This window comes from Scyliorhinus canicula, chromosome 17 (genome assembly GCF_902713615.1).
Source record: "Scyliorhinus canicula chromosome 17, sScyCan1.1, whole genome shotgun sequence".
Lineage (NCBI taxonomy): Eukaryota > Metazoa > Chordata > Chondrichthyes > Carcharhiniformes > Scyliorhinidae > Scyliorhinus > Scyliorhinus canicula.
Window position 1 is genome coordinate 18,077,568 of NC_052162.1, and position 18,887 is coordinate 18,096,454.

Sequence of the window (18,887 nt, forward strand, 5' to 3'; positions counted from 1 at the left end):
AAAGGGAGAATTCAGAATGTCCAAACTACCTAACAGCACGTCTTTCGGGACTTGTGGGAGGAAACCAGAGCACCCGGAGGAAACCCACGCAGACACAGGAACCCTGGAACACTGCTATGGTCAGTCGAGGGAGATAGAAGGTCTGAGGCTGATACCAGTAATTTTAAGAGGAGGTTAGTTAAACATTTCATAAATCAATTTAAGAATATGGCTAATGAGCTGTGTATTCACATTTTGGTTAAGATGCACATTTTTTCTAGATGTTAATTGACCTGTTTCCTGTCTCATTGTTCATGTATAACAATCGTCATCTACACCTGCACATTCCTATTTATGGGGCGGCACAGTGGTTAGCACTGCTACCTCAGCACCAGGGACCTGAGTTTGGCCCTGTCTGGCATGGGTTTCCTCCGGGTGTTCCAGTTCCTCCCACAGCCCAGAGAGGTGCTGGTGTGGATTGGCCATGATCAATGCACAGAGTTTCGTGGCTAGGATGGGCGAGTGGGCCTGGGCAGAGTGCTGTTTTGGAGGGTTGGTGCAGACTTGATAGTACGTGTGGCCTACTTCTGCTCTGTTGGGATGCTATGGATTTGAGTTTATTTTATGAGGAGGGCCTGTGTAGAGTTTCCAAGGGGAACAGGTTTGTATAGATTTCCAACGATAAACATGGGGTGGTTTCTGTCCAAGTAGAAAACAGCAGGAGCTGCTTTCAAAGCAGAATTAATGGCCTCCTTTTCTCTCTCTCTTTCTCTGTTTTTTGCAAATCCAGCTGCTGGACGAAAGTAAGAGATTTGGTGAACATTGCAACCAGATTAAAAGGAGCTTTAGTGTGGGCTGTGTTTTTTTGCCTGTGTGTTAGAAACCCAGGAACAGCAGTGAGTGGGAAAGGGCCTGCAGCAGGTAAGATGACGAATCTATTTGTCAAGTTTCAGCCTTCGCTCACGTGACCGTCAATACTTAGCCCAATGGAAGGTACCATTGCGGCTGGTGGACGGGGGGGATATTTGTTGATGACAACGAGCTGGCAATAATGAAAGCGGCGACGACTTCTTTTTCCCGAGAGACTTGAAGAAAAAAATAAGAAACAGCGGGGGATATTTAGGCTGCGTTGTCAGGATTGTGTTTGAGGCGGGTTGAGGTTAGGCAGGGCCTCCCTCACCCCCCCCTTCCCGCAGTGGACCGCCCCTGAAACGCTCGGCCAGCCGGATCGAACGTTCAGTAACAATATTCTTTGATACGTGTCGGAGCGAGTGTTGCAAAAGCTTCTGCGTTCCTTCCGCTCTTTATGTCCCTTTATTAACCCGCAAACCGCGGCAGAGATGTCCACCCCAGCACGGAGGCGCCTAATGAGGGACTTTAAACGGTAGGAGGGAGGCAGGGCTGGGCAGGCATTCCCCCCCCCCCCCCCCTCTCCCATTTAACATGGCGGTGCTTTGACTTTTAAATATGGAAAGGCCAGCGGGCGGGCCGGCTCTGATCACCGTCTTCACTATCTCCAGTGTGATCACTATGTTCACTATCGTCAGTGTGATTACTGTGCGTGTGTCTAACCCCCTCCCTTTCTTCCCCCTCTCGGATTTCTAGGTTGCAGGAGGATCCTCCAGCCGGTGTGAGTGGAGCGCCCTCGGAAAACAACATCATGGTGTGGAATGCAGTGATATTCGGGTGAGTGAGGGTGTGAGGGAGGACCTTGTCTCTCTGAGGCCCGGGGGGGGTCTTTTCCACATGTCCCCCTGCCCCAGCAGAAATCCCCTAACTCCCCCCTCCCCTCTGTGCTGGAGCCAAGCTGTTGGGGTGGAGTTGACCAAGTCTGGGATATAGGCTTCAAACTTGTGGGGGTGGGGGCGGGATTCAGGATGTGATGAGTAAACCCCAATCTGTTCGAAGTGCCCTACCTGTTAGATTAGTCCAGGCACATTGCTTCGACCTTTTTTTAAGTAATGATGTGGGGATCACTGTATATTTGTCACCATTAATTATTTCCCCTCCCCTTTATTCCCTGTACAGGCCGGAGGGAACGCCTTTTGAAGATGGTAAGTCAGCGTCCAGAAGAAACAAACTTGTGGAATATAACTATCTTGGTGGAAGTCTGGTAAAATGCCTCCCTTTTCAGTCCGTCTATTTGAAAGGATGGACAGAATTTTCATTGGGATCTGACACTAATGATGGTGACCAAAATGCTTCGCAGTGGGGCAATTAAAAGATTAGAAGTTCAGACACTGACAATTTGTATATTTTCTTTTAGCAGCAGCTACATTTCCTGTTTATATAAATTGTGACACTTGTTATTTGCCTCAAATCCAATGCAGTTCACTCCCTTGTTTCCAAACAAAACCAGTTCTGAACACTGACATTAGGGTTGCAGGAAGCAGCTTCCTGGTTAAGGTGGAGGCAGGGAGAAAATTGTTTCCTTGTAAGTACAAGTGTTTTTGTTGCAAACTATCCTACTTGGAGCACATTACTGAGTATGGAAGCCTTGGCCTGTAGCTGTTATTCTCCACTTGGGTAACACTTTTACTTGTGAGCTTTTACTTTCTTGCTATTTAGAAACAGAAATTGGGATGTAGTTTGTGGCACATAATGCCGCTCTTACATCCTTGTAAATTGACAGAAGCCAAGGCCTGGAGCAGAGAACTATAGAGACTAGAGATGTGTTATTTTTTTGAGGATTGTCATTCAAATATGCAGCTAATGTTGCCCCAAAAAGAGTGATAATCTGGGAACTGAAGTCAGTGAAGCATAATCCTGTGTTTTTTCTGTAACATTCTGTAAATATTGTAATTTGATATCGGGATATGTGCTGTGATGCAGAACGCAGTACATTTGGCAATACTGTTTGTTGCTGTGCTACAGTGTGTGTGTAACAAAATGATTGAACAGCGACTGAATATTCACCAATTGAAATTCAGGTAAGAATTTGTTAGTGTAAATGTTTTTTTTCAATTCGGAGCCAGCTGATGGAAGTGAGGAACTGTAACAAAACCTCTTTATTTGACCCCAAAAATTGGGCATTAATTTTCTGGCTGGGTTTCAGGTGTAAATACATCTGAATTGATCATTCCATAGGATAAATCAAAACAAAATACGTCTAAAGTTTGAGTCAACATTTGATTAGAATAGTGTTGACTGTTTTGATTTTTTGTCAAGAGTCACCCAAGTGTTGTGATACACTGTGCCACCGATTGATAGAATTTGGGTTTAACCTTGCAGCTCACAGCATAATGAGCTCCAGGTTTCATTTGCCCCACTGTAGATACCTGCCAGAAGGATGTGAAACGATGGAACAGACTTTTGTTTTCTCCTTTGTGGCTTTCTTCACATGCTTCATGGAACTTGATGCTTCATTTTGGCATTTGCATGCTTTCTTTTGTTGGTGAAGAAGAAAATAAAGGTTGAACAGCATTTGCTCTGTTCAGCATTGTGCAGCCAGGTGGACAATGAACCATTCCAGCAGAGAGCTGGGAATAGGGTTCCAAGGGTAGCTGTGTACACGGGAAAGGGAAAAATGTGCGTGACTATGGACAACAAAGCTGGCCATTGGGCCCAACTGACATATAGTATAAACCGACCACCTCTCGCCTGTCTTCACCTATATCAGAATGACCCCTATTCCTTTTTCCCTAGCGCTTGTCTAGCTTCCCCTTTACTGCATCTATGCTTTTTACCCCAGTGACTCATTGTGGTTGAGAGTTCCGATACTGAGCAAAAACGTAATTTTGTTAGTGGCTATCTTGTATTTCTAATTAAAATTTGTGGAAACCTTCCCTCCACATCTACCCCACGCAGATCATTAAAATGTTTTATCAGGCCCACCCCTGTTTTCTAGAGGAGGCCCAGCCTGTTTAGACTTTCCTGACATTCTGTGACCCTTTTTTCCCGATCCAATTTGTCAATATCCTCTTTATAACGTGGAGACCAGGAATGTACCCGGTACTCCCGGTTGTGGACAAGCAAAGGTTGTAAGCAACTTTGACAACTTCTCTGCTTTTCAATTCCATTCCTCCTAGAAATAAACCAAGGTGCTTGGCTTGCTCTATTTTTTTTGTATCTTTTCACCTGCGTCACTACTTTTTAGTGAGTTGTGCATCACTCTGCAATGCAAATTGTAAGCTGTTCTTTCCAAGAGCTGGCACATGGGCATGATGAAATGAAATGAAAATCGCTTATTGTCACAAGTAGGCTTCAAATGAAGTTACGGTGAAAAGCCCCTAGTCGCCACATTCCGGGATCGAGTGGCTGCCTTCTGGGCTGGAAGATTTGAGTGTCCGTAGATGGGAGGCAGGAATTATTTTTGTCCTATACCTGAAGTTAGATTCTTACTAGGAGCAAATGTTGATACTTAGGCAGAATCATTCCTTTCTGTATATGCCCCAAAATGGTGAATGTCGGCCAGCCACTTTAATAAGGCGGCACTATTATTGAGTCAGATTCCAAACAACATCCAATAAGCAGAGAGTTATTTTTCAACCTGGAAACTGAACCAATAGGGCAGGAAGAGATGCGTGACATTATAGCCAAGATGTTAGAAGCCATTTGATTTCTGTCCTGATGATTTTTATAAAAAGATATTAATTCTTGTGAATGGGGGAGTCATTGACATGGCCAGCATTTCATAGAATTTACAGTGCAGGAGGCCATTCGGCCCACTGACTCCACACCAGCCGTTGGAGAGAGCACCCTACTTAAGCACATGTCTCCACCCTATCCCCGTAACCCCACCTTATCCCCGTGTCCCCACCTACCCTTTTTGGACACTAAGGGCAATTTAGCATGGCCAATCCACCTAACCTGCGCATCTTTGGACTGTGGGAAGAAACTGGAGCACCTGAAGGAAACCTGTGCAGACTCCGCACAGACAGTGACCCAAGCCAGGAATTGAACCTGGGACCCTGGAGCTGCGATGCAACTGTGCTAGCCACTGCTACCGTGTGGCCCAATTTGTTGACCATTCTTTTTTTTTTAAATTTAAGAGTACCCAATTATTTTTTCCAATTAAGGGGCAATTTAGCGTGGCCAATCCACCTATCCTGCACATCTTTTGGGTTGTGGGGGTGAACCCCATGCAGACACGGGGAGAATGTGCAAACTCCTCACGGACAGTGACCCAGAGCCGGGATTCGAACCCGGGTCCTCAGCGGCGTAGGCAGCAATGCTAACCACTGTGCCACCCCTTGTTGACCATTCTTGATTGCCCTTGAGAAGGTGATGATGAGCTGCCACCTTGAACCACAGCTGTCCATCAGGTACAGTTACATCTTCAGTGCTGTTAGGGAGGGAGTTCCAAGGTGTTGATCCTGTAACAGTGAAGGAATGGTAATATAGTTCCAAATCCAGGTGATATCAGCTTCAGCTAACTTAGTAAAGCTAGGGTCTCCCAACAGAGGACTTGCATTGCAGGGCCATGGCTGGGGGTTGTTGGTTGATAAACTGTTTCTGGTTTTGTTTAAATTTTGCTTAAATAGTGTGTAATAATCTTTTAGTGTCACAAGTAGGCTTACATTAACACTGCAATGAAGTTACTATGAAAATCAAGATGGACCATTTTTCTTCCATAAGACCATAAGACATAGGAGTGGAAGTAAGGCCATTCGGCCCATCGAGTCCACTCCGCCATTCAATCATGGCTGATGGGCATTTCAACTCCACCTACCAGCATTCTCCCCATAGCCCTTAATTCCTCGCGACATCAAGAATTTATCTATCTCTGCCTTGAAGCCATTTAGCGTCCCGGCCTCCACTGCACTCCGCGGCAATGAATTCCACAGGCCCACCACTCTCTGGCTGAAGAAATGTCTCCGCATTTCTGTTCTGAATTTACCCCCTCTAATTCTAAGGCTGTGCCCACGGGTCCTCGTCTCCTCGCCTAACGGAAACAGTTTCTTTGCGTCCACCCTTTCTAAGCCATGTATTATCTTGTAAGTTTCTATTAGATCTCCCCTTAACCTTCTAAACTCCAATGAATACAATCCCAGGATCCTCAGCCGTTCATCATATGTTAGACCCGCCATTCCAGGGATCATCCGTGTGAATCTCCGCTGGACATGCTCCAGTGCCAGTATGTCCTTCCTGAGATGTGGGGCCCAAAACTGGACACAGTACTCCAAATGGGGCCTAACCAGAGCCATATAAAGGCTCAGTAGCACATCGCTGCTTTTATATTCCAACCCTCTTGAGATAAATGACAACATTGCATTCGCTTTCTTAATCACAGATTCAACCTGCATGTTTAACTTTAGGGAATCCTCGACTAGCACTCCCAGATCCCTTTGTACTTTGGCTTTATGAATTTTCTCACCGTTTAGAAAGTAGTCTATGCTTGGATTCTTTTTTCCAAAGTGCAAGACCTCACATTTTCTCACGTTGAATTGCATCAGCCATTTCCTGCACCACTCTCCCAAACTGTCTAGATCCTTCTGCAGCCTCCCCACTCCCTCAGCACTACCTGCCTGACCACCTAACTTCGTATCATCGGCAAACTTCGCTAGAATGCCCCCAGTCCCTTCATCCAGATCATTAATATATATGGTGAACAGCTGCGGCCCCAATACTGAACCCTGTGGGACACCGCTGGTCACCGGCTGCCATTCAGAAAAAGAACCTTTTATCCCAACTCTCTGCCTTCTGTCAGACAGCCAATCCTCAACCCATGCCAGTGGCTCACCTCGAACACCATGGGCCCTCACCTTACTCAGCAGCCTCCTGTGTGGCACCTTATCAAAGGCCTTTTGGAAATCCAGATAGACCACATCCACTGGGTTTCCCTGGTCTAACCTACTTGTCACCTCCTCAAAGAATTATCCTGTCGGGATATGTTTGGCATGTCTTGAGATCAGGGATTGTCTTTGCAATTCAACAAAACTACAAACTACAGGATTTTTTTTAAATAAGAAAAAGTTGTGTACAGCTGTTAACAACTTTCATTCAATGTAACACCAGTAATAGATCCTGTTTCTCTTTCAACCCCCTTTTTGTTTCTCATTCCAGGTACTTTTAAGCTCACAATAGAATTCACAGAAGAATACCCAAACAAGCCACCCACAGTTAGATTTGTTTCAAAAATGTTTCACCCAAATGGTAAGTGAATGAAATGTGGCATTTATTGGAATTAATATACTTCAGATGCACTGTGGTCAATTATCTGGTGGTAGAGAAAATTAGTGTGTGTACCTTGTACCTGAAAGTGACGTCAACAATGAAGGAAGTATGGTAGACAAATGCAGGCTGCAATGTTATCTATTACAGCCATGTTCTTTGGGAGGGGGCTGTAGGTGGTAGGAATTCTGTCAATTCCTCTGCTGCTGCCTTTTGCATCTTGGGTTTTGTCTCCACACTGATGTGGTAGCACAAAGCCCTTCTCTCCCCATCCTTTTTAGCCAGAGTCTCCAGATATCATATCTGTGCATCTTTACTGTGTCCTTGAAGTGCCACTTGTCTCCTGTTTTCTTCTGCCAGTCACCAGTTAGAACATAGATAGAACATAGAACATAGTTCTCCATAAAGACCTGTTTGAACAACTGCACACAATTTATTCTAACACATCCAGCCCAGTTAAACTGAGTTTTGATGATCCTGCCCCCAGTGCCGGTGCTGTGAACACATTCCAGTTCTTTGCTTTTAGAGGAAACAAACATATTTTGTGGAAAAAATAGACACGTTTTAAAACTTGTATATTTGACCAGTCAGGGTGAAGGATGATCATGTTGGAGAATGGAATATGTTTTCAAGCACAGAATATCTATGTTAAGTTTTTCTGGATTAAATGTAGAGTAAATCGTATGGAGTGGTTGCTGCACCTCCATATTGCTGCAGTGAGATTTTCTTCCCATACCATTTCAGGGGGGATACAGTGCACAGTTGTTAGCACTGCTGCCTCACAGTGCCAGGGTCCTGGGTTCAATTCCGGCCTTGTGTGACTGTGGAGTTTGCACTTTCTCCGTGTGTCTGTGTAGGCTTCCTCCCGGTGGGCCACGCTAAATTGTCCCAAGGTTAGGTGGGGTTGTAGTGATGGGGTGGGGGCGTGTGCCTAGGTTGGGTTCCTTCAGAGGATCGGTGCAGACTCGAATGGCCTCCTTCTGTTGTAGGAATTGTATGCTTTTCCTCACTGGCCATCCTGTAGGATGGGGAATGGCTTTGTGCCATGGGCCTGTGGGTAGGTTGAGACTGGCTAACTATGTCCCATCAAGAGTAGACAGAGGAGATATTTTGTCCTTGGAATGTAGACTGGAGTTGTAAGGTTTAAACCTGTGTCCTTCCAGCACCTTTACCAACAAGCCTGATCTTGAACAGACATGTTTTTTTGCAGCACATCTCTTCAGGTTCAGAAGGTGGATAGAAATGGCAATATGAAGTAACACACACCTGTGCTATATGCTGCCAGCTGGGAGATCTGAGAAATAAAGTATTGTCTTGAGCTGACGAGCTGAAGGATAGAATCCAGTCCCACAAAGTTACTAAAATGCGAATAGAATAAGTTCTCATAATAAACCATTTGGAGCAATGACCTTGGCTGCTGTAATTGAGCTAATGGTCAACTGATTGTAATGGTCCACCAGTACTAAAGGTTCTCTGTTAGAGGTACTGAAACAGAATAAGAATGCAACCAAAAATGTTTGACGTATTTTAAAACATTTGCTTTTGAAGGAATTTTTTTCAAGTGACCCTCTTTGCATATTTGTGATGATGTGTGATCAGAGCACCTTTGGGTTTTCCTAAATTGGAAAGTGCAGTAATTGCGTTTCATCCCGATTGTGACCTGATATTTATAATTTCACTTGCACCCAGATCCTTGAAATATTGCATGACTTTGACTTGATCACGTCCAAAAGCAAAAATAGAGTGGTGTTTTGAACAATAACCCAAACCTTTCAACGTAGGCAATTTTAATGTACGTGGAAAAGCTGCTTCGGAAGACAGATGGGTTTTGATGTCTTCAGCACTGTTGCCAAAATAGACTTTTGCATTTTAATATATAGTTAAAAGGGATGTTGTTGTTCAGATTCAAGTCTGGGAGTTAGATCTCATGTTGGCAGTAAATGTTGCTGAATTATTAAATACAGGTGTTTTTGAGTTATGTAGTTTTAATTTCATAAGCTCCTGATTTTGAATTTATGAAGCACTCCAACGACATTTATGGTTGCCATAGTTTAAATGAAGGGTAGAGAGTCAATTAGCAACGGGATAACGTGTTGTATTTTCTGTAGTCTATGCAGATGGCAGTATATGTCTGGATATACTGCAGAATCGCTGGAGTCCAACTTATGATGTGTCTTCAATTTTAACATCTATACAGGTAATTATACCATGTTTACGTTGCACCTTTACCCTACCTGGTTTTCGTACACTGTCATGGAAGCCAAGACTTTTCTCATTAATAATAATCTTTATTATTGTCACAAGTAAGCTTACATTAACATTGCAATGAAGTTACTGTGAAGATCCCCTAGTCGCCACACTCTAGCGCCTGTTCGGGTACACAGAGGGAGAATTCATGGATTATAGATTTAACAGTGCAGAAGGAGGCCATTCAGCCCATCGAGTTGGCACCGGCACTTGGAAAGGGCTCCTTACTTAAGCCCACAGCTCCACCCTATCCCTGTAACCCAGTAACCCCACCTAATCTTTTTTTTTTGGTCACTAAGGGCAATTTAGCCTGACCAATTTAACCTGCACATCTTTGGACAGTGGGAAGAAACCGGAGCCCCTGGAGGAAACCCATTCAGACACTGGGAGAACGTGCAGACTCCGCAGACAGTGACCCAAGCGGGAATCGAACCTGGGACCCTGGTGCTGTGAAGCAACAGTGCTCACCACTTTAATCTGTAGCTCACCATTTTGCACAAGATTCTCTATTCCATCCCCCACGCACACAGTTCTTTGCCTTGTTAGGATGTATCTGCCTCCGTGTGCAGGCACACAGTGTCCCGATAGAGACTGGAACTTAGTGTATGTGATTGGGTGAAACTGCAGAAACAAATGCATGTCGTAACACTCTCTGGGACAGCATGCCTAAATTTAGTGACCTAGTGCTTGTTCAATTTTTACAAGAAAAATTATTTATTTCTGCTATGCTGAACTCAACAATACGCGGCGCTATTGCCATTGATAACCCTTTGGCATCCCAACCAAGTGGCCATTTTACATTCCAAAAATGTAATTTATTCATAAAATTTGTGTAATAGTTCAAAGTTGACATTCCATGAAGTTCAAAATAAATTGGTTCAATATGTTATGTGGCATTCTGAGGTGCCTCACTACACTTACAATTAAAGTTCCGAATTGCACTGTTCATTTCACGTTAAACATATAGCCTGAAGCATTTTACACTGTGTACTGTAGTGGGGAAGGGCGTTGGTGGCTGTTCCCTATTGGGTTTTTGTGGTGACTGTCCTGCGTCCCTCGGCACGTACCTTGGAGTATGCTGGTCTGCAACACCTTAGTCATTGGCTACTTTTTGCACTGGCAGACCAGCAAATGTTGGGTAGACCACAGAGCATCTTTCACCAAGTTGAAGGCTTTCCAGCAACAGTTGCTGTTTATCTTGGTATGCATCCCAGGAACAACTGTAGATCATAGAGACTTGCATTACAGGACGGTCCGGATGAACCTCAAAACTGCTGTGTATTTTTCCAGATCTGCTTTGCAAAGGTATATTTCAGAAGGGGGAGGTGACAGTCTCTTTCTGCCCCCTCCCCATTGCAGCCATCTTGAGGGCAGCATACAGAGGGTCTGAGACTACGGCCATGCATAAAGGTCCTGGTGAGAATACTTCCCACCACCACCTTGGTACTTGATTGAAAATTCTAGCGATCAAGAATCTCCTCGGGGATCCATCTGACACGATCCACCATCCTTTTCTCTGAGGGCCACAAGGATGTTCTGCGTGGAGCATTGTCGATGGTCCGGTGTTTTTACAGGTTTATCCAGGGCACAGATGGTATGACACACTCCCAAGTGACTGGTGTCCTCTGCAGCAATGTGACCAGCCCTATCCTTCACAACACAAGGGATTGATAAAATCTCAGCAAGTAGTGACATTGTGTTTGTGAACCGAAGGCCTATGCACAGCTTGATGCAGCCATTGCTGTGGATGCAATCCATTTGTGATCTCCAGACAATGCTGAAACTGGTTCAGGAGACTGCCATGACTCGTGAGTAGCGTGTGGGTTAAACCTGTGCTACGTAAAGGGACACCGAGAGTGCCTTGAACCTGATGACCAGTTTCTTTCTTGCAGTGGAGAGGGTGCATCACTCACACATGCTCAGTTTGTTTCAGCTCCTTCCACTGCAGCTTCCATGAACCATCTCACAAGCACATTCAGGCAGCCTGACATGGAGGTGAAGAGGAAAAAAGGATCGGTCAATCCAGTTCACAAAGAACACTGCCTCGCTCTTGGCGTGATTTACTTTGATTCCTGAGGCCAGTTCAAACTGGTTGCAGATGCTCATCAGTCAGCGAACTGACAGTGGATATGAGCAGAAGACTGCAACATTATCCATGCAGAGGAAGGCGTTGACCCGAGTGCCTCCGCTGCATGGGATTGTCTGTCGCCTGTCTCCTTCCTGATGGACTTGGTAAAAGGTTTGCAGCACATAAACAAGATGGAGAAAGGACGACCCTGCCTGACTTGAGATTTGATCAGAAAGCTTTCTGATCCCATGCCAATGATTAAATCTGTGCTACTGTTATTTGTGCAGAGCAGTTAGATATAATTGTGGATTCCCTCCAGTGTAAAGCTAGTGAAAGCATGATGGGTTGAATAACATACTGTGCAGTTTCTAATACACAAGACTTTGTTCTCCTGAGCTGAGTGATGTTTATGGTGGGAATAAACCTTTTTCCATTCCAGCCATTCGTATCTCCAATCAGGTATGGCATAACCAGTCACGGTGAAGTTCTTTCTGCTCTGCCCAAGTCTATCTCAAACCCCCAGCTTCTCAAGTGTGACACTTTCACTTCTTGTCATCAGTAAGTCTGGCCTCCAGTAGATTGCCAGTTGGTACTGGATTAAGGGCAGCTTATCATAATGCAACGCATACGTGCCAGTAACACAAGATTTAAAAAAATATATATTTTATTACCAACATGTATCAAAACAAGTTACAAATAAATACTCCGGGAAACATTCTTCCCAGCAATCAACTATACAGTCTGTACAGATTTTTACCCCTTTTTACCCCCCTCCCGTGACTAACAGCTCCTTGAACATGGTCATAAACACCCCTCATCTTTTCTCAAACCCCTCTGCAGAGCCCCTTAACTCATATCTTCTCCAACTGCAGGAAGTTGCAGGTCACCCAACCAAGCCGCCATCCCCGGTGGCAGTGCTGATCGCCACTCCAGTAAAATTTGCCGCTGTGGAATCCACGACATCGGCCTTCCTCCTCTCCTGAGCTCCGGCTTCTCTGAAACCCCAAATACTGCCATCAAAGGGTCTGGGTCCTTCACTATACTGGCTAAGATCGTGAACACTCCCACCCCGAATCTTCCCAAATTTTCGCAACCCCAAAACATGTGAGCGTGATTCGCTGACCCCCGCCCACACTCATCTGCTGCCCCCTGAGAGAACCCATTCATTCTCGCTCAAGTCATATGCACCACCTTAAACTGTACCAGGCTCATCCTTGCACAGGAGGAGGTCTCGTTTATCCTACGCAGTGCCTCACTCCATACTCTCCAATTGATCGTAACACAAGAGATTGCTCAAATTGCCTTCTAATGGATCCTTTGTAAATAGATTTTTTTATCCCATGAGCCTTGGCTGAACCCAGGCCCAAGAGGTGAAAGGCCAGTGGCTAATCTACTGTTACCTAGCTACCAGCCAGTAGCTAGTCCCAATGTCGTGCCAGTTCTCACTGAAGCAGTGGTAACTGCAAAACAAAAGCTAAACTTTTCTAGAAGTCTTTTATTCCCCTTCTAATCTGAACCATCTCCCTGACTCATCTCTAACCTGACCTATTTCTTTCTGCCTTATGGTGTTTCTTTTTCTATCCAAAAATTGATTCCAAGGATGGCCAATTGGATCCTGCATCGTAGATGCTCTTATCAGTGTTGTGTCGTAATCAATCTGCAGCACAAAATACAGAAGGGTGAGGAAGAAAAATCCAATTCACAGTACTCGCCGTGAGATAAGCCACTCTCAACCATTCCTAGGCCAATGCAATGACTCCATACTAATTGTGATTAGACTATGTTTTACATTTACTGAGCATCTGGACGTTGTATATGATATCAATTCTTGCTGGCGTTGGTGATTAAATCACCACATAGTCAGTGGCTATGAGCACTGAAAGCCTCAGTTCGGGTAGGAAACTGGTACAAATTAAGTCCCGAGCTCTAAGTCAATCTGGAACTTGTTGGGATGAATGGGTGATCTGATGTGATGGTGTTTTTTTTTGTTTGAAGCATTTCTTTCTTACTCGCCGCCTTTGGTGGTATGCTCAGATGATCCATTTGAACAGACACGTTGGACATTACAGTTAGTCTTTGTGGTTTTTTTTCTCCTCTCTTGAAATCCAATTCCAGGTGGATAGTGGACAGAAGCAAGAAATTAGCTGACTATATGCCACCCCCATGCGAATTGTTGAAATGTTGAAGCAAACTCAATGTGAACAGGTGATTGAACCTGAAAATATTTGGTCTGTTTGGCTCAGCTCATTCAGGCCCAAATCATCTCGACCACTGGGAAATATAGAGCCTGGAATATTATTTGACAACTTGGCTTGCACAAGACCCGGCTTAATTATGTAAGGATTTTGTTTTCAATCCGAGTTCAGTTGGCAGCAGGGAAGGATCATTAAGATTTATGCTGAGCAGAGTTGCAAGGGAAGGAATGCCTTTTGCGGATTTGAACCATGATCATAACCGTAAGCTAGAGGTGGATCATTCAGGGGTGATGTCTTAAATGAAAGGTGGAAATTTCCTCAAAAGCTTTTGAGACTGCGGAAGTCAGTTGAAAATTGCCAAACTGATTTTGTTAGGCACCGTAAGGTAAGTGATGCTATAAACTTCCATTCCTTCCTCCCCAGTGGCTTTTATTGCTGCAAGACGACTGCTTAGTTAATGTGCTTCATTTTCTGGTGATAGAATCAGCCTTGTATTGTTTGGAAATCATCAGGTTACAACATAAACTGTGTGCAAGTATGTTTATTGAGTTTCATTTAAGATGCTGAAATGTTCCCCACGACATTTCTATATGGTGTCAGATTCTCGTGTTGTTTCCCTATCCGTGGTGTATTCAGTCATTTACAGCAAAGAAAGAGGCCATTCAAGGGTGGCATGTGATGCAGTGGTTAGCACTGCTGCCTCACAGCGCTGAGGCCCCGGGTCACTGTCCGTGTGGAGTTTCCACATTCCCCCTGGGAATGGGGCTTGTTTAGCACACTGAGCTAAATCGCTGGCTTTTAAAGCAGACCAAGGCAGGCCAGCAGCACGGTTCAATTCCCGTACCAGCCTCTCTGAACAGGCGCCAGAATGTGGTTACTACGGACTTTTCACAGTAACTTCATTTGAAGCCTACTTGTGACAATAAGCAATATTCTTTTCTTTCTGTGTCTGTGTGGGTCTCATCCCCACAACCCAAAAAGATGTGCAGGGTAGGTGAATTGGCCATGATAAATTGCCCCTTAATTGGATAGAAATAATCGGGTACTCTAAATTTAGAAGGGGGGGGGGGGGGGGGGAAAGAGAGAGAAAGAAGCCATTCGACCCATCGAGTCTATGCCATGCTCGTGGTGCAATCCAATCCGTTCTACTCCCTTGTTCAGTCCCCATAGCCCTTCATGTCACCTTTATTTTCTTAAATGCCCATTCGGTTTCCTTTTGAAATCATCGTTTCCGCTTCCGCCCCTTTTTTTGGCAGCAAGCTCGTTATCAATCCATAAATTGAGAACTGAATGGTGGCCTTGGGTGAGTGGAACTGCTTCCAGAGATGGGTATGATGGGGGTGGAACTACTTCCAGAGATAGATAATCTTAATACCCCCATTTTAAAGGGAAATTGCAGTGAGATTTTTGTGTAAGTACATGTGACGTGTTGGCTGTTAAGTTTGTTTTTTTTTTGTTTTCTAATAGTCTTTACTGGATGAACCAAATCCGAACAGTCCAGCCAACAGTCAGGCTGCACAGCTGTACCAGGAGAACAAACGGGAATATGAAAAGCGGGTATCTGCAATAGTGGAACAGAGCTGGCGGGACTGTTGACCCAGCCTAGTGCCTAAGAACACTGTCAGGCCATGAAAATCATGAAGCATTTGAGTCCTTCTCGTTCTGGCATCATCGCATTATTTTGCAAGCTAAACTGCTACAACGCTGCCACCCGTCTGAAGCCTTTTTCCCTGGACGTTTGAGTCAAAACACATGTTGAAGTGCATGCACTGTACCTGGGGCACTTGCCAAGGAATTTTAAATTTCACTTTTTCATCTATGGTCATCCACCTTTCCTGCTGGTCTTTCATAGTCTGGGCAGTATCAGGCACATAAAATAAAGGTGCACTGTAACACATACAGTGCCATTTGCATTGCATATTTTGTGCAGCTTCTATGTATAGCCCAGTGAATGGATTTTTTGAGGTTGGAAGAACACTGATCTGCCCCAAGCAAAATCCACCATTATAGTGAGAAGTCTAACTATAAATTAACTAGTGCGTCAATGTCACTTCTGTTTATGCGACAGATGTGTGCCTCTTCTCTGAAGCCAGCACTGTAGTTCTTGGCCAGCAGAACTCTTACTAGAAGGTGCTAGTCTATATATATAAAAAAAAAACAATGTTTGACTTTTTTGATAAAATGTCCAGGGTACTGGAGCTTAGCAGGGTGGTCACTCTTGTGACTGTGTTTCGAGTTCTCCGTAGGTCTGTTGTGAGTGTAGGTATGTGTGTGTGTGAGAGCTGTTGCTGCATGCTTTGTTTTACTTTTTTTTCAATTAAATGAAGTGCTTTTCACTTTGTCAAGAATTACAGCCATCAACAATCCCGTTAGTTACGTTAGACCAAACTTGTATATTCAGATACCTAATGCAGTGATGTGGGATATGGGAAGAGACCCTGTAACTTGTATTGTCTGATGTTCTAAAGTACTTTTTTTCTGCACATTAGTCTTTTGAAGTGACAGTATAACTTTGCACTATAGTAACCCATGTAAGAAACTGTACATTTTCTCACTACTTGTAAATAAAACTGCAAACTTAATATTGTGTCTTGTGTGACTAAACAGTGGCTCACCGACCAGCTGAGCAAGCTTCCATTTTGATAATTGAAGCACACAATTGTAAAATATAAATGAAAGGATTTGAGGGGTGTTGAAGCCACAGACTTATCAGTTATCCTCTTGAAGTGTAAATGTCTCTAAGAGATTGCACTTCAGGCTGTACCTTGGTCTAATCTGTTTTATTTTAGATCTAGTGGGTAGTTTATAGTTGTACTTACGAGTGGTTACATTGGTGCTTAGTTCATAAGTCTGTCAATTATTTCTTGGGCAATTATGTCCGTACATTGTGAGGGCACTCCAAAGCCTCTTGTGCTTACCATTGCTGTTTGAAAATGACTATCACTTGTAGACTTTTTAACCTTGGACTAGACATCTGTAATTTGCAGAAAAGGGTATGGGAATAATGTTTTATATTTATTGTCTAATTACAAACTTGAATAACATGAGGATTAAGTCCCAAATTTCTGATAATGTAGCCACTAAATTTCATATCCACTGGGGAATAAAAACTGACAGGCACCTCAAGCATACTTGCGACTTGTACTGGAACAGATTCTGGAATAATCAGTGTAATCAGGATTTTAAGGGTCATGGAAATCCTTAAAACATTTTGTGCTGTGCTACAGGATTGACCTTGCTGATTGTGATCACAATCGACTTTGCTGAGTTAGCTTGTGTCAGAAAGGGGAGCACTAATATTGGCTTATGGTCATTTGTTTTTGGGGGGGGGGGGGGGAAGAGAAAGAGCAGTGTGGCGAAAAATCCTTTGGAATTCTTGCTTCTCTCCAATGCCTTTGCGTGGGTGTTTTGTGAGAACAGGTGACTAATACACACACACCCAGTCAAATACCCAGGCACATGAAATACAAAAGGAACCATACCACATTCGGGCAGGGTAAATTGGTATAAGGAGGTGGCAAAGGTATAATTTGCTAAAACGTTTCCCGAGTGGAAGTTATAATGAGCGGTATCTTCTTCTTCACCCACCCTAACCCCCTTAATGCTGGAGGCTCATCCAAGTACAAAGCATCACCCCTTTCACTGCATAATGTTATTTGTGGTTATTACCAAGTTCAATGCGTGGCTGTAAACAACTACTTCACTAAAATGGGACTTGCACATTGTCTTTTCAATCTGAGCTTGGGAGTAGTCGCTGGTCTTTTATGATGGTCTCTCAGGGCTTATATTGTTTGGAATCCAGAACAGTCATACCAGTTAAAAAACACATTCAAAAATGGAAGAACACAAACTATGTTCAACCTGATCAGTTCAGTGTCCACCTGCCCGGTGACCAAGTAGTTCTAATGTTTTCCCAACGCCCGAACACTTGGCAATAGTGGTGTGTGGGATTGCTGCCTTCTGTAGAGTTGCTTCCTGCAGTTTAGGCAGCAAAATAAACCCACTTGTGTCAGAAAGTAGAAAAAGAATGTGAGGCAGGAACAGCCATGTTCTGGAATCATCTGTATAGGAATATTTCTGAAAGGGTCAATTGAGTTTCCTAATCCTGCAGGATCTGGCAAGATGACAAAATGGCTGCTAATGCAAGCCAACACCACCACAAACAAAATTACTGCGGATGCTGGAAATCTGAACTAAAAACAAAATGCTGGAAACTCCCATCTGCCGTCATCTGTGGAGAGAGAAACAGAGTTAACCTTTCGTTTTTAACCTAATGGCCACTGAGTTGGAATGTTGGCTGTTTCTCTGCACAGTGTTAATATTTTAATGTTTTTGTTTTAAAGTTACTATAATTGAAACTTGTCACCCCAATTTAGTCACACTATTACAAAATGGCTTCGCTCATTGGGCAGATCATAAGTCAGTTATGAGTGAGCAAGCTGCCTGATCCAGTATGTATGTGTTTCAGAGTAAATGTTGGGAATTTTCACGAGTGTGTGATGCTAACCTTCAGAAGCTTTGCATCAAGTGTGAAAATTTGCAACATTACCACTATATCCTCAATATTTCTACTGGAATTACAGAAGCTTTTTAACAAAAAAGAGCACTAGTTGCACATTATATCACTGCAACACAAGAAATTCACTTCTGTTCCACTGCATGGTAGGTGCAAGTCTGGTGGGGGTAAAATGTACTACTTCATATTTATCTGTGTTGGAACTTAATTTGCCAATTATTTGCCCAATCTGCAAGTTTATTAATGTCCTCCTGTAACTTCACAGAATCTCAGTGCAGTAGAGGCCCTTTGGCCCATCAAGTCTGCAATGACACATGAAAAAAACCAACCTACCTATTTACCAGCACTTTGTCCACAGCCTTGAATGTTATGATGTGCCAAGTGCCCATTCTGGTACTTTTTAAAGGCTGTGAGGCACACTCCCAGACAGTGCCTTCCATCACCACCCTCTGGGTAAAAAGGTTTTCCCTCAAATTCCCCCTAAACCTCTTGCCCCTCACCTTGAACTTGTGCCCTTGTGACTGATTATTCAACTAAGAGGAACAGCTGTTCCCTATCCAGGCTGGAGCGGCACAGTGGCTAGCACTGCTGCCTCTCAGCCAGCACCGGCCCTAGGGTTGCTGGCGCCCCGGGCAAGCTGAACTTCGGCGCCCTTGGGGTGGGGGGGGCGAGGGGTGGGGGGGGCAGAGGGCGGGGCCGAGGCCGGAGGGGGGGGGGGGGGGGGCGGACGGAGGGGGGGGGGGGGGGGGAGAGCCGGAGGGGGGGGGGG

General features: G+C 44.3%; 1 protein-coding gene across 1 annotated transcript; it reads left to right on the plus strand.

Moving 5' to 3' along the window:
- Positions 1-1,145: 1,145 nt before the first annotated feature.
- ube2a (ubiquitin-conjugating enzyme E2A (RAD6 homolog)) lies at positions 1,146-16,184 on the plus strand. The gene is made up of 6 exons (XM_038774836.1): positions 1,146-1,363; positions 1,585-1,665; positions 2,008-2,033; positions 6,985-7,074; positions 9,201-9,289; positions 15,070-16,184. Exons 1-6 carry the CDS (start codon positions 1,320-1,322, stop codon positions 15,196-15,198), a joined length of 459 nt encoding a protein of 152 aa, XP_038630764.1. The 5' UTR covers positions 1,146-1,319; the 3' UTR covers positions 15,199-16,184.
- Positions 16,185-18,887: the final 2,703 nt, after the last annotated feature.